The following is a 14,587-nucleotide window of genomic DNA, read 5'->3' as shown; positions in this document are numbered from 1 at the left end:
TACGTCCACTGCTGCAACAGTGGTGTGGCTACCGTGGAGTAACTTACTACTTTCTGATTTATTTGAGGCTTGTTCCACAGGAGGGAATTTATGTCCCGGTAATGTAAACCTGATCAAAAGCCCATGGTAAGGAAGGTCACAGGCGCTAGGGGTGCCCCTTCTATTGTAGGGCTACTGAACAGACATGCTATCAAACTGCCTTCTAAATATTTATTTTTATACCCACCGATTAATGCTGCTAAAGGAGCTTCTCTGGAAGCAGTCAGTACTGTAGCCTTCCACCTGTTCTCAGTGCGGAGACCAGCACTCATGACTGGCCAAACTGCTGAGAACGGGTGACTCCTGAGTGCTCGGCCCTCAACAGAATACCTATACTAAGCTACTTCCTCAGGGCTCAGGGAGTATCCCAGGAGGGATGGTGGGGTGAACCTAAGAGGCAGAGGATGGAAAGGAGCGCTGTGGACCTGACGTGGTTGTTACACTCACGAGCTCACAACAGCTGTGGTCACCACACAACTCAAGCTAGTGAGCTTCCAGCGTGACTGGGACAGGAGCCCACGAGGGTCCATCCCTGGCTGAGGAGCCATCGGAAACTGATGGCTCTTAGGGGTTAGGGGATCATCTTCTTCAGGGGCGTGGCCACTGGTGGGCTGCCCATCCTCGAGCGGATGACCACACACCCATGTGCAGGCAGCATTAACTACATATGAAGGTTGGAGAAGTGTGGGGGATGGTTTTGAAGGAGTGGGAAGAGGGATTTGGGTTGGATATGACCAAAGTATATTATATACATCTATGAAATTATCAAGAATACATTTTAAATGGGCCATTGAGATAGCTCAGTGAGTTAGGGTACCTGTGAGTTCCATCCCCAGGGCCCATATGGCGAAGGACGGAGTGAATTTCCCCAGCTGTTCTCTGCCCTCCACACACACGCTATGTCATTGTGCATTCACTCACACCCATACAATAAATACGCAAATATAATACAACTTAAAAATAAATCAAAATATTCTAAAGCAGTGGCTCTCAACCTTCCTAATGCTGCCACCCTTTAATATAGTTCCTCATGTGATAGTGACCCCCACAACCATAAAATTATTTGTATTGCTACTTCATAATGGTAATTTTGCTACTATTATGAATCATAACGTAAAATATCTGTGTTTTCTGATGATATTCGACGTCTCCTATGAAAGAGTCATTTGAACCCAAAGGGGTTGCAACCCCACAGGTTGACAACCACTGTTCTAAAACAAACAAAAACGTCACTCCTTAATCCCACATACTTGACAGCATTAGCAAAGTATTTCCCTTGGCGGGTCACAAAAACAATGGCTGTCCTTTGAAGTCTCCATTATAGACCAAGATACCGGTGACACTGCCCCCTCTGCAGAAATGGATCTTACATTTCAGAAGCAAAGTGACTTTCCCTGTGACTTGTCACCTGTCTGACAGCTGTCCAGTTCTGAAGCTCTGCACACTTCAGTCTGTCACTCTTCTGTTACCTTTTGCAAGTCAGGAGATAAGAAGGTAGCTTACTGCTATCTCCACTTACGTTTTATTTTGATTCATCACACAATATTCAGGATATATAAAAAAGACAGAGACTTGAGCCAGGCGTGGTGGCACACGCCTTTAATCCCAGCACTCGGGAGGCAGAGGCAGGTGGATCGCTGTGAGTTCGAGGCCAACTTGGTCTACAAAGTGATTCCAGGACAGCCAAGGCTACACAGAGAAACCCTGTCTCGAAACCCTGCCCCCAAAAAAGGACAGAGACTCTACCATTGGAAATAAGGCTAATTAGATACCAGGAAGTGATCTCTGACAAAAAAATGGGCCACCACACCTGGCCCTCTTAACCTATTCTTACATAGAGCAAATATTTCTTTCAGGACTCACTTCATGCAGGGATCTTTTATCAGATGGCTTGTTTGGCCCAGCCCTGTCTTTTCTCATTTTCTCTTAGCCCTGAAGGAGAGAAAACCAAACAGGCCAGCCTGTTCTACAAAGTGAGTCCAGGACAGCCAAGGCTACACAGAGAAACCCTGTCTCAAAAAACCAAAAAAAACCAAAAACCAAAAAAAAAAAAAAAAAAAAAAATAGGTTAAGAATAGACCCTGCAAGTTCAAGGCCAGCATGATCAACAAAGTGAGTTCAGGACAACCAAGGCTACACAGAGAAACACTGTCACAAAAAAACAAAAAACGAACAAACAAACAAACAGAAGGAATAGACCCTGCATAATTCCATGAGTGAACATTAGGAAAAGTACAGGCTTCAAACCTTGGTACCAAAGTTTTAATTACTGTGTTAAAGAGATCCATGAGACAAAAACGCCTCTAACCTGTAAGCCCCTTGCCCAAGGGCAGATACTTCTGGAAGTGCTGGAGACTCTCGTTTGTGGGACATAACAAGTCCTTGTTTTCACCCCCTAAACAAGTTTGTCTGACTGAACTGCACCTCGGGTGCTGGATCTCGTGTAGGTGGGAGGGACGTGGGCAGGAAGTGTGCAAAGGTGCACGAGGCTTGCCCCTGACTGAACGTGGGTCGGAAACATGTCAGGAGATGTGCCTGATCCTGACTGGACTTGACGGGAAACATGGTGGCCTATGGGTCTGCCTTTTTGGTTTGTTTGTTTTTTCCAAGACAGGGTTTCTCTGTGTAGACTTGGCTTTCCTGGACTTGCTTTGTAGACCCAGGCTGGCCTAGAACTCACAGCAATTCGACTGCCTCTGCCTCCCAAGTGCTGGGATTACAGGCCTGCGCTACCACACCTGGCATGGGTTCGTCTTTTTAAGTCTCGGCAAAATGTGACTTGTCACCATTTTCTGGAAATGCTGAAAAGGTCCTGGCCAGCGTCCATCATCCTGGCCAGTGTTTAATTAAAGCTTGCTTCAAATTTGGCTCAAAAATTGTGGAACTGGCCTTTCCCAATTCTCAGTTTTAACAGTTAGGGAACAAAATCCCCTCAGAGGTAGTGACTACAACCAGGAATGCACAAATTTTAGTCTCAATACACAGGAACCCGATGGTCCAGAAAACCTCAAATGTCAGCCTAAAGGGGGCTTTGTAGGAATCTGAATGCTTCGGGATTGTGCAGAGCTAGAGATCAAACCTAAGACCCTACCACAGCTGGCGAGTGCTCCACGCTAAGCTACACCCCCAACATAAAGAGGGGCTCTGTAGGTGGAACTTTGAGTCTCACAGCAGAAATCAACAAGAATGTATGGGGGGGGGGAGCCACATTCCATGCAGGCCTCTAAGAATCCAATTGGTGAGGATTAGAAAAGGAGCCTATGATAAATAATACAAATAAGAAGTGTAAATCTTAGAAAAGCATTGTGAAAACAAAGCCTTATGGATAACAGCATAAGCAGAAGTAGACCACAGTGAGCCACCACTTCAGATGGAGGAATTTTCCAGAGAATGGAAAATAAGTATGAGAGATATATTTAAAGAAATGAAAGAGATTAGATATAGAAAGAAGTAATTTGGGCAATGGTGGTGCACGCCTTCAATCCCAGCACTCCAGAAGCAGAGGCAGGTGGACCGCTGTGAGTTTGAGGCCAGCCTGGTCTACAAAGTGAGTCCTGGACAGCCAAGGCTACACAAAGAAACCCTGTCTCAAAAAACAAAGCAAAAAACCCAAAACCAAAATAAAAATGTCTAAAGATAAAAATATTATAAATGTAAATGGAAATTACATGATTTACTAGTATGTAAAATATACCTGAAGACTTGAAGACAGCCAAAAAGTTATCCAAAATGCAACATGAGGGTACAAAATGTTCCTCAGATACAAGAGCAACTCTGGAGACAAGGTAGAATTCTATAGACGGATGGATGGGTGGATGGGTAGATGGATGGATGCAAGGATAGATGGATGGGAGCTGGAGAGTTGGCTCAGTGGCTAAGAGCACTGACTGCTCTTCCAGAGGTCCCGAACTCAATTCCGAGCAACCACATGGCGGCTCACAACCATCTATAATGTGATCTATATGCACTGTATACACAATAAATAAGTCTTTAAAAAAAAAAAGGATAGATGGATGGATGGGTGGATGGGTGGGTGGATGGATGGATGGATGGATGGGTGGATGGGTGGGTGGATGGATGGATGGATGGATGGATGGGTGGATGGAAGGATGGATGGATGGATGCAAGGATAGATGGATGGATGGGTGGGTGGATGGATGGATGGAAGGATAGATGGATGGATGGATGGGTGGGTGGGTGGATGGAAGGATGGATGGATGGGTGGGTGGATGGATGGTTGGGTGGATGGATGGATGGATGGAAAAATAGATGGGTGGATGGATGGAAGGATAGATGGATGGATGGATGGGTGGGTGGATGGGTGGATGGATGGATAGATAGATGGATGGGTGGGTGGGTGGATGGATGGATGGGTGGATGGATGGATAGATAGATGGATGGGTGGGTAGATGGATGGGTGGATGGAAGGATAGATGGATGGATGGGTGGGTGGATGGATGGAAGGATGGGTGGATGGGTGGGTAGATGGATGGGTGGATGGAAGGATAGATGGATGGATGGGTGGGTGGATGGATGGAAGGATGGGTGGATGGGTGGGTAGATGGATGGGTGGATGGAAGGATAGATGGATGGATGGGTGGGTGGATGGATGGAAGGATGGAAAGATAGATGGATGGATGATGGAAGGATGGATGGATGATGGAAGGATGGAAGGATAGATGGATGGATGGGTGGGTGGATGGATGGAAGGATGGAAAGATAGATGGATGGATGATGGAAGGATGGAAGGATAGATGGATGGATGGGTGGATGGATGGATGGATGGAAAAATAGATGGGTGGGTGGATGGATGGATGGATGGATGGATGGATGGATGGGTGGATGGGTGGGTGGATGGATGGATGGGTGGATGGGTGGGTGGATGGATGGATGGATGGGTGGGTGGATGGGTGGATGGGTGGGTGGATGGATGGAAGGATAGGTGGATGGATGGATGGGTGGATGGAAGGATAGATAGATGGGGAAAAATGGGGGAGAGGCAGTATCTGAACTTTCTCAACCAAGGACAAACAGCAATTTATAGACCTAAGAATCCCAAGCAAGATAAAAAGAAACCAACATCAACATACACTAATATATATACTTCAAATGCATATATTATAAAATCTCAAGCAAGTTAATAAATAAATACCCCCACACACCCACACTTTTCTGGCTGTCCTCAAGGTCACAGTGGGTGAATCCCCCCCCACACACACACTTTTCTGGCCGTCCTCGAGGTCACAGTGGGTGATGGCTGCTTCCAGTTCACTGTACTATCTTCTCAATGGTTATAGGTATTTAATTTTTTTCCATAATAAAAGCATTTTAAAAGGACAGGTAGCATGAGAATAAAAAATAAAAACAGATTTATCTACAAAGACATGACCATGAGGTTGGCAGACTATTTCTTAACAACAAAATGAAACTAGGAGACAGTGGAAACTTTTCTTTGATGAACTAAGATAAAAAATCGTTAATAGAGGCTATACATGCAACACCTCCCAAAGACGGAAGGCAGTGGGACAAAGGCGTTTTTGTGTAAACAAAACCTGAGAAACTTTGCCAAGAGCATACCCATACAAAGGAAAATTCTAACGTTCTTTAGAGAAAAGACGGATCACACATATAATAAGGCCTGAGACATGAAAGCAAAGTCCGCCAGGAGGTGGTAACGGGCTGGGGAGTCGGCTCAGTTAGTAAAGGACTAGCCCTGTAAATATGAAGACCTCAATCCCATCCCTAGCACCCATCTGAAAAAAAACAGTGAGTGTGAAGGTTCACGCCTGTGACCCCAGTGCTGGGGAAGCAGAGGTAGGAGGCTCCCTGGGGCGCAGTGGCCCTGCAGGCCAGCACAGCCAGCGAGGCCCAGGGCCCAGGAAGAGACCCTGTCTGGAAAACAAGGTGAACAGCTCCTGATGACTAACTCCGGGAGCTGGCCTCTGGCTGTACACATCCGTGCACACTTGCATGAGCACACATGCGCGCAGAGGTGCTAAATACACGAGCACACCTGAACTTAAGTGGAAAGAACTAACTATGCAACCACAGCGCATGTGTCAAGATGTTCGTCTCTGCGTCGTGTCCATCGTTCAGGAAGAGAACAGAAAGTGTTCACGACTTTAGTAAGTTGTTTAGGGATTTGTTAAAGAAAACTCTTTTAGAGGATAGCGTGCACAACTTCAACCTTAATAAAAGGAAACGGGATCTGGGTGTGGTGGCTCTCGCCTGTGATCTCAGCACTCAGCAGGCTGAGGAAAAAGGACGGCTTTGAGTTTGAAGCCAGTTTGTACTACGTAGTCAGCTGTAATTCGGCCTTGGTAAAAGCAAGAGACCATGTCTTTTGGGGGGGGGGGGTGGGGAGGGGGGAGACAGGGTTTCTCTGTGTAGCCTTGGCTGTCCTGGACTCACACTGTAGACCAGGCTGGCCTCGAACTCGCAAGCGATTTGCCTGCCTCTGCCTCCCGAGTGCTGGGATTAAAGGCGTGCGCCACCACCACCCGGCAAGAGACCATGTCTTAAAAACAAAAACAAAAACCGAAAACCTAGCAGGGAGTGGTAGTACACACCTTTAAATCCAGCATTAGGGAGGCAGAAGGGGGCAGATATTTGAGTTTGAGGTCAGCCTGGTCTAGTTTCTGGCTAAACCCAGCCAGTTTCTGGCCAGCCAGAGTTACATGTATGACTATGTCTCAAAAACAAAAGAGAAAAAAAGAAAATAAACCAAATCAAATATCATTTCCATCATCCCACAAAGCCCCACTGGCTAACAACTGTTATTTACTCCAGGAAGGCAGCAGCCTTGTCAGTCACTAGTTTGGACTCAAGACCTCATCTGCCAACCCCTCTCCTACAGGCCAATGGAGGCGCCCTCACCTCGGATGTTGGTTTCGAACACAGAGGCATTCACGTCAATATCAAAGTCCACATTGTCCTGGAGGACCTCCACCACTCTTTGGAATTCAGAGGTATTCCCCAAAATCTGAAAGAAAAGAGAAGCTTGACCATATGGTTCCCCTGAGCACCGGAGCAGTTCAGATGCTGGGGTGACCATCGCTTTTCAGTCAGAACCTCTCTGTCCTGAGTTCAGTCACACTGAGCCAGCAACCACGCAGAAACACAGTCTGAGCAACTTTCTGGTACCCATTTAAATAGAGCCCACATAAACAACGTGGAGATCAGTAGTGGACATCAATTGTTTGTACCTCACTTGTCCTTTCCTTTCCACCCTGTGAAAAACAATACCAGCTGCTTCCCAGACATCTATATCCCAGGGCTTCCTGCCACAGAGGCCAAGAGCCCTGATGCCACCTACCATTCTCGGCTTCCTCTGCTGTGAGAGGGCCCTGTCACCATAACTGTGACCCTTGGAGAGTACACCAGACACACCTTTGGGAACAAATCTTTTCTAATAACAGACTCGGCCGGCACGGCTTTTACTTGACCCCTGCGATTTCTGGAGTGGTGGAAGCTGTTTCCCCTGGGGTACAAATCATGGGAATAAAAGCCTATGGTGGGAGACCAGGAAGGTACAAAGAGCCTGCGTCTGATGGCGTCAGTTAAGTAGCTGACTCATTGCTAGGGGAAAAAAAAATGACCTCTTGGCTTCCTTTTCTTTTCTTTTTTGAAAAATTTAATTATTTTGTGGGTTTGAGTGTTTTGCCTCCGTATAAGTGTGCCACATTCACACTTGGTGCCCTCGGAGGTCAGAAGTGTGTGTGTATGCTGGGGAGAGGGGGTTCACTCTCCTCACACTGGAGCTAACAGATGGGTGTGAGCCACCGTATGGGTACTGGGACCCGACCCCAGGTCCTCTCCAAGAGCAACAGTGCTCTTAAAAATCTCTGGGCCATCTCTCTAGCCCCCAAATTGTATGCTTAAAGGATGAATCTGCATTTTCATTCAGCTTTGTAGTTCTTATCCATTTGAAGTTGATGGGGACTGAACCCATGGCTGCAGGCATACGGCAAGTAGTCTATCAACTAAGCCATAGCCCCTCCTTTCTTTTCCTTGGGAAAATAAATGTTTAAATTACCGGCCCAATGCTAGATATATGTTTCTACATATACATGTGTGTATATACATATGCGTTGTATGTGGATATACATATATGTAGGGAGAGAGGGTGTAGGGAAGAGAGAAAGGGAGAGGAGAGCTATATATACAGAGAGTAAACGTGTTTGCTTTTTTGTTTGTTTGAAATGTCCTCATACAGCCCAGATTGGCCTCAAACACACCATGTAAGGCAAAAATGGCCTTTCGACTGCTGGTGTTCCTGGCTCCAACTCTCAAGCGCTGGGGTTACAGTTGTGTGCCACCATGCCTAGTTTGATATGTAATACTGATTAATTTTCTGCTACTATCACCCCAAATTTCCCTTGAATTCTCTTCCACCCACAGTCACTCCTGTAATGCAGAAGAGGGTGACCTCATGTCCCCAGACGTGGAGCGGGCACCTCACTGGGAGCAGCCACATTACCAACCATATCCCTTCACCAAGGGAGACTGTCTGGGGACGCGTGTGTGATCCAAGCCTGGTCGATAAAGACTGACTCCTTGGATTAACGGGGCAGGGGGATGGTTTGAACATACGGTTTCTTAAGCTGCGGAGTAATGCAAAAGACAACTGGCTGACCTACCTTTTACGGAGACTCCGAGAACACAGCAGCCACAGAGGCAGAGATAAAAGGTGGAAGGCGACTGCTATCGACGTCATTTGTCTGTCTGGATCGGGTCTGAGGCCAGCCTTGATCTGGACTTTCTAGTTATCTGATCCAGTAAGTTCTGCAATTTGCAACCCGAACAGTTCCCGACGATCTTACCGCTCACACTCAAGCTTCTCCAGGACCTGGAGCCGGCCTGCTTCCTGTCCTGTCTTCCCCCGTTCGCCTGCCTCTAGCCCACCTTTATCTGTCCAGTGTCCGGTTTCCTCCTCCTATGTCTTCCATGTATAAATCCGGCCCACCAGCGGGGACTGTCGCCTGCTCTAGGAGGCCTCCGACTCTTTCTTCAGCCTTTTTCTTCCTCTAAAGATCCCTAATCTCTCTACTCACACAACTGTTAGGGTCTCTATGTCTTTCCACATTATAACAAGACGAGACAAGACCCTTCGCAATGGCAGAGGCACCATTCGTTCTTGCATTTTCCCAGAGTGCCAGACACAGCTCAGGAAGCAATTACTTAGCAAGTGTTTGTTGAATGAGGACACAGCTTTCTTTATGTGGCAGTCAGTGATCTCCAAGCAGAAATTTCATTACTTCCTGTCCTGCACTTAAGAAATGCCAGTGTACCTTTTTTTTTCTTTTTTCTTTTTTTTTTTTTTTTTTGGTTTTTCAAGACAGGGTTTCTCTGTGTAGCCTTGGCTGTCTTGGACCTGCTTTGTAGACCAGGCTGGCCTCGCCTGTACCTTTTTTTTTTTTTTTTTTTTTGTTTTTTTTTTTTTTTCAAGACAGGGTTTCTCTGTGTAGCCTTGGCTGTCTTGGACCTGCTTTGTAGACCAGGCTGGCCTTGAACTCACAGAGATCTGAATGTCTCAGCCTCCTGAGTTCTGGGATTACAGGCGTGTGTCACTGTGCCTAGGAGCTCCTCTGTACTCTCGAGTGAAAGATCGTAACATAGTGAAGAAGCTCCTGCAGCCCCCAGTCCCTACAGATCCCCCGTGTCGCTCGCGCCCTCCTCTCCCCAGCTCCCTCCACACTGGCCTCCCTCCCATTCGTTGCACTTGCTTCGCTCTCCTGCCACAAAGCCTTTGCACTACTGGCCTCACGTCTTTCTTCCATCACTTTCCCAGCTTCTCCTTCAAATTCCAACTCCAACTTTACATCACTGCCTCAGACAAGTTCTCCCTGCATCCTCAGCCTAAGTCAGATCAGTTTTCCTGATTGTTTGCTTGTTGTCTGTAAAACCCTGGCTGTCCTGGAACTCACTCCATAGACCTGGCTAGCCTTGAACTCAGAGATCAGCCTGCCTCTGTCTCCCCAAGTGCTGGGATTACAGGCATGGGCCACCATGCCCAGCTTTTATGGCTATTCTTTGATTCCAGTGCTAATATCTCAAACAACAGGCAAGCAGGGGTCATTTCTGTTTAAACTCATCATTTTGACTCCAAAGTTTAGCACTATGCTTGTCCTCAATAAACATATGATGAATAGATAAAAACACAGAAATTAACAGTACACACAAAAAAGTATAAGCCAAACCATACATAGGTAATACTCACAGTCACATAAATATTATAGGTGTATAAAAATGAAGAGTAGCCAGGCATGGTGGTAAATCTTTATAATCTTAGCACTTGGGAGGCTGAGGCAAGAGGATCACCTAGTTTGAGGTCTACCTGGCTAGACAAGAAAACCCTGGGTAGGGGTAGGCAGAGCAGAAAACAACCAAGGATTGGAGTCACATAAAATTCAGTTTAAGTCCCAGTTCTGTTTTTATCTTTCTAAGGATCACATTTCTCAGCTATAGGAAGGAATAAAATAATGAAATAATAAAACCAAGAAATTACTGGAAGGATTAAATAGGATAATGCACAGGTTGTAATTTGAATAAGAAGAAATTGTGGTGCTGGGCAGGTGGTGCGTGGCTTTAATCCCAGCAGAGGCAGGCGGATCTCAGTGAGTTCGAGGCTAGCCTGGCTACAATTTGAGTCCAGGACAGTCAGAGCCACACAGAGAAACCTGTCTCGAAAAACAAAACAAGACAAAAAACAAAACAAAACAAAAACAAAAGACCAGGAAATTGTGATAGGCTGTGTGGAAGTCTAAGTTCCCAGCAGGTAGCATATTCTGAGAAGGTATGGAAGCCTTACCAAGTGGACCTGACTGGAGGAAGTAAGTCGCTGGGGGGTGGGGGGTGAGGAGTGGGGGTATCGTCCCTGCCCCCTCCTGTCTCCTGACATCTGTTTTCAGTCCACCATAAGGCGAAGAAGCATCCCCGCCACACTGTTGCCAAGCACACGGGGCTAAGCAACCTCCAATACTGTGAGCCAAAATACATCTTTCCTTCTTTTAAGCTGTGCTCTTGTGTGGTCATAGCAATGACAAAAACTGACTAATACAGCCTGTAAAGGACTCAGCACAAGCCATGCACATGACAGTCCCTTGCTGCCACTGAACATGGATCCTAGAATATAAGCTTCTGAAAAGGATGATGCCAAAGTCTCTGGATCTCTCACAGAGCTGTGCACGTCTGTCACAGGTCCTCTGTAAATATTTGCTCAATGAATGAGCTGCAACATTGGTTTTCTCCTGGAACTTGGCATTCTCTCCTATGCGCTCGGCTAACCAGAGCCTGGTGGCTCAGAATCATGAGATGAGAGGCTCAGGGGAGAAAATTACTTTTTATCCACAGGCGAGCTATCAAAAGAGGAAGGATGCTGGCTAGACAATGATAAGACAGGAAAAGAAATAGGTGGGATACTTACCAGCAAGGTGTCCAGGGCATCGATTAGCGTCAGAGAAAAACTGTGAAAAGACAAAATGCCAGCCGCTTCGTAAGAACGTCAAACACCAGATTTACAACTGCCCCATCCGATTCTCCCCAAACTGTGAGGCCCGGGGATAGGGACGTACCTAGCGTTCCCGTTATAGTCACAACAGAGGAACTGGAGGGAAAATCAGAGTTCCTTGACTGCCTGAGGTAGCTCAACTGTAATTAACATTTCACTTATGTTTTCTGGCATGCTTCCCTATGACAGAGAGGCAGCACAAAACTGTAGCATGTTGGAAAATGCGCAAGGCTTTGTTAACTTATAACATCAAAAAGCTGGACATTAGCAGTTGCTCACAGGCTGAAGAGTGATGAACAAACTATGATACAAACAAGTACAAATTCATGACATTATTAAGGTCACCAGGAGAAGATCGTGCTTTTAAATTATAAACACCGGGCTGGAGAGATGGCTCAGCAGGTAAAAGCACTGTCTGTTCACCCAGACGTCCTGAGTTCAATTCCCAGCAACCACATGATGGGTCGCAATTATCTATAATGTGTTATAATGCCCTCTTCTTGTGCGTACAGGTGTACATGCAAATAAATTACAAACACCAGCAGCCTGGGGGCACTCACTTGTAATCCCAGCACTGGGAGGCACTGGAAGGCAGAGGCAGGCAGATCTCTGTGAATTAGAAGCCAGCCTGGTCTACAAAGCAAGTCCAGGACAGCCAAGGCTACACAGAGAGAAATGGTCTTGTAAAAAAAAAGAAAGAAAGAAAGAAAGAAAACGAAAAACACCACATATGAAGTAAGCCGTCACATAGCGTGTTTTCACATGCATTTCCAAATAAATATAAATAAAAGGCCATGCTGGGGGCTGTACAGATGGTTCAGTGGTTAGACCGCTTACTGCTCTTGCAGAGGACCTGAGTTTGATCCCCAGGAGCAATATGGGGGTTCACAATTGCTGGCAACTTGGGTTTCAGGGACTCTAGCATGGAGCCTGTGCAGGCTCCTGCACACATATGGTGCACCTAAATTCATGCAAGGCAAACACATATACCATTAATACAATTTCTAAAACCATACTGCCAGAAAGCAGGCGTGCGGCTGGTAGGGCCAGGGGCAGCAGACGGATAACTGATAAGGTGTACTTGGGAACTTTTTAGAGTAAAGACATATTCTACATGTTAGTTGTAATAGTGGCTACTAGACATTTAAAGTGGGGTACTTTATTACATGGAAATTATATCTTTAATAAGTTCATCTTTTTTTTTTTTTTTTAACAAAGAAACACAGTAGCCAGGTGTGGCCTGCAACCCCAGCAGCGGTGAGGCTGATACAGTCTGGGCTACATAGCAAGATCCTGTCTCAATACATAACACACATATGCACACCCAGAGTTGTATAAACAGAATATTCTAGAATGATATACAGAAAAAGTTGTAGTGCGGGAGTTCTAAGGAACGAGATAGTTGACAAGAATGACTCTGCCCTGCCTCGATTCGCCGTTTGTTTCTGTATTTCCTTTTTGTTCCAACTAAAAACTAAAAACTAGCACAAGCTCGTACTTACTTGTGTAGTCTACAAGAGTATGCTATCATTTATAAATATTTGTAAAAACAGCGATAAGTCGGCAGTGATGTGAGCACCTGCAAATCCCAGCACCAGTTTCAAGGCCACTCTCAGCTACACAGTGAGCTTGGGACCAGGCTGCGTTATGTGGAACCTATCTCAAACAAAATCAAACAAAAAAGCACACAGCAACTAGGGAGTCTAGCCCTAATGTCAGTTTTGGCTGATGCAATGATTCTTTCCTCAGCTGGGGTTTTATTCCAGTGAAAACGAAAAAAAGGATGTGATGATACAAGACAGGAGTGACATGAAATAATGGTGTGAAAATAGAGATGAAATACTTTTTGGTTATACAAGGTACACCAACTACAAAGGATCTTAAATTTGGGGAGAGTAACACCCTGTCCTGGACCTGTGTGCCCAGTGGAGTTAAGTTTTCTGACTGTTGGGAGGTTTTTTGTTTTCAAATTATTTTTGTGAGTCCAGAAATATCCCCAAGTCCGTTCCTGCTGAGGGTGCGTCCAGAGGTCTAGCTTGGCAGGTTAAAGCAAGACTTTTTTGTACTGTGAGAACTGTATAGATTCTGACAGCGGTGGTTTGCATTGAGGGGAAAGGCTTGAATCAACCCCGGGCCGGAAACTTTCCACAAACTGTGAGATCACGAAGCCACCAGCCCTCTCCTAGGACCCCGGCCAACCCCCTTGGCCCTCAAGCTCGTTCTACCTGCCCCAGGTGTCGTGCCCGTCACAGGTGAGAGGTCTCAGCTCGTCGTAGGGAAAGGCATTTTCCAGGTAACTGTCGTAGGCGTGGTAGAACATGGCCTTGACTCGCTCCCTGGTTCGAGGATTGAGAATATAAGGCAGGGGCCAGAACCCAAAACCAGGCGGGAGAAAAGGACCAGACACAGGACAGGACAGAGAGTGGGAACCACCAAACGATTTCTGCCGAGGGCCCAGCAGCGGGACCAGAGCACGTCAGGGTGGGGGGTCCTGGGGCTGAGGGAAGGAAGGGAAGGGGCCCGGTGGGCTCTTGCCAGTCCCCAGCCATAGAGAGCGGGAGCCTGGTCCCCTTCACCTGTAGTGGGCGGGGTCGGGCGCGGTGCCGTCGGGGCCTGGCGCACCATGGTGCAGGGGCAGCAGCACGCACACGAGGCCGAGAGGGATGAGCAGCCGGAAAGGCATAGAGCTCGTGTCCTGTCAGTGCCGCCGCAGCAGCTGCAGCCACCGCCACCAGCTCATCCTCCGAGCCGCGGCTGGTTCTTCCGGGGATACGCACTACGACGCCTGCGCGTTGAGCAAGAAGCCACTCACTTCCTGACTACAAGGACCAGGGTGCAATGGGCAGTGGGACCCAGGCAAAAGAGCATCTCGGGATATCTAGTCTACAGAGAGGAGTTCAACGTGTCTTAAAGACAGTGGCTGTTGTGGCTTCTGTTAATGGTGTTTTCACAATCCCAGATTCCGTTTGTTGAGCCCTTACTGTGTGGTAAAGCGTCAGGGAGCACTTTACAGGCACTGTCCAGTTTAGTTTAGTTTTT

The 14,587-nt window shown here is 46.8% G+C and overlaps 1 protein-coding gene across 2 annotated transcripts in view; it reads right to left on the bottom strand.

Annotated features, from left to right (window-relative positions):
* EDEM2 (ER degradation enhancing alpha-mannosidase like protein 2) overlaps positions 1–14,336 on the bottom strand; it is a 29,639-nt gene extending 15,303 nt beyond the window's left edge. Inside the window, exons 1-4 of one of the 2 annotated variants that reach the window (XM_084775686.1) lie at positions 14,125–14,335; positions 13,774–13,884; positions 11,465–11,504; positions 6,916–7,021 (exon numbers count right to left, since the gene is read on the bottom strand). In XM_084775686.1, the coding sequence (XP_084631812.1) occupies positions 6,916–7,021; positions 11,465–11,504; positions 13,774–13,884; positions 14,125–14,231 (364 nt within the window). In that variant the 5' untranslated portion in view covers positions 14,232–14,335. Of the gene's footprint in view, positions 1–6,915; positions 7,022–11,464; positions 11,505–13,773; positions 13,885–14,124 lie in introns of both variants that reach the window. The other variant, XM_084775687.1, reaches the window with a different exon arrangement.
* Between the last annotated feature and the right edge of the window lie 251 nt (positions 14,337–14,587).

Source organism: Acomys minous (genome assembly GCF_964271855.1).
Source record: "Acomys minous genome assembly, chromosome: 3".
Classification (NCBI taxonomy): domain Eukaryota; kingdom Metazoa; phylum Chordata; class Mammalia; order Rodentia; family Muridae; genus Acomys; species Acomys minous.
The sequence above is the reverse complement of the archived record's forward strand: the minus strand, read 5'-3'. Positions and strand labels throughout refer to the sequence as shown.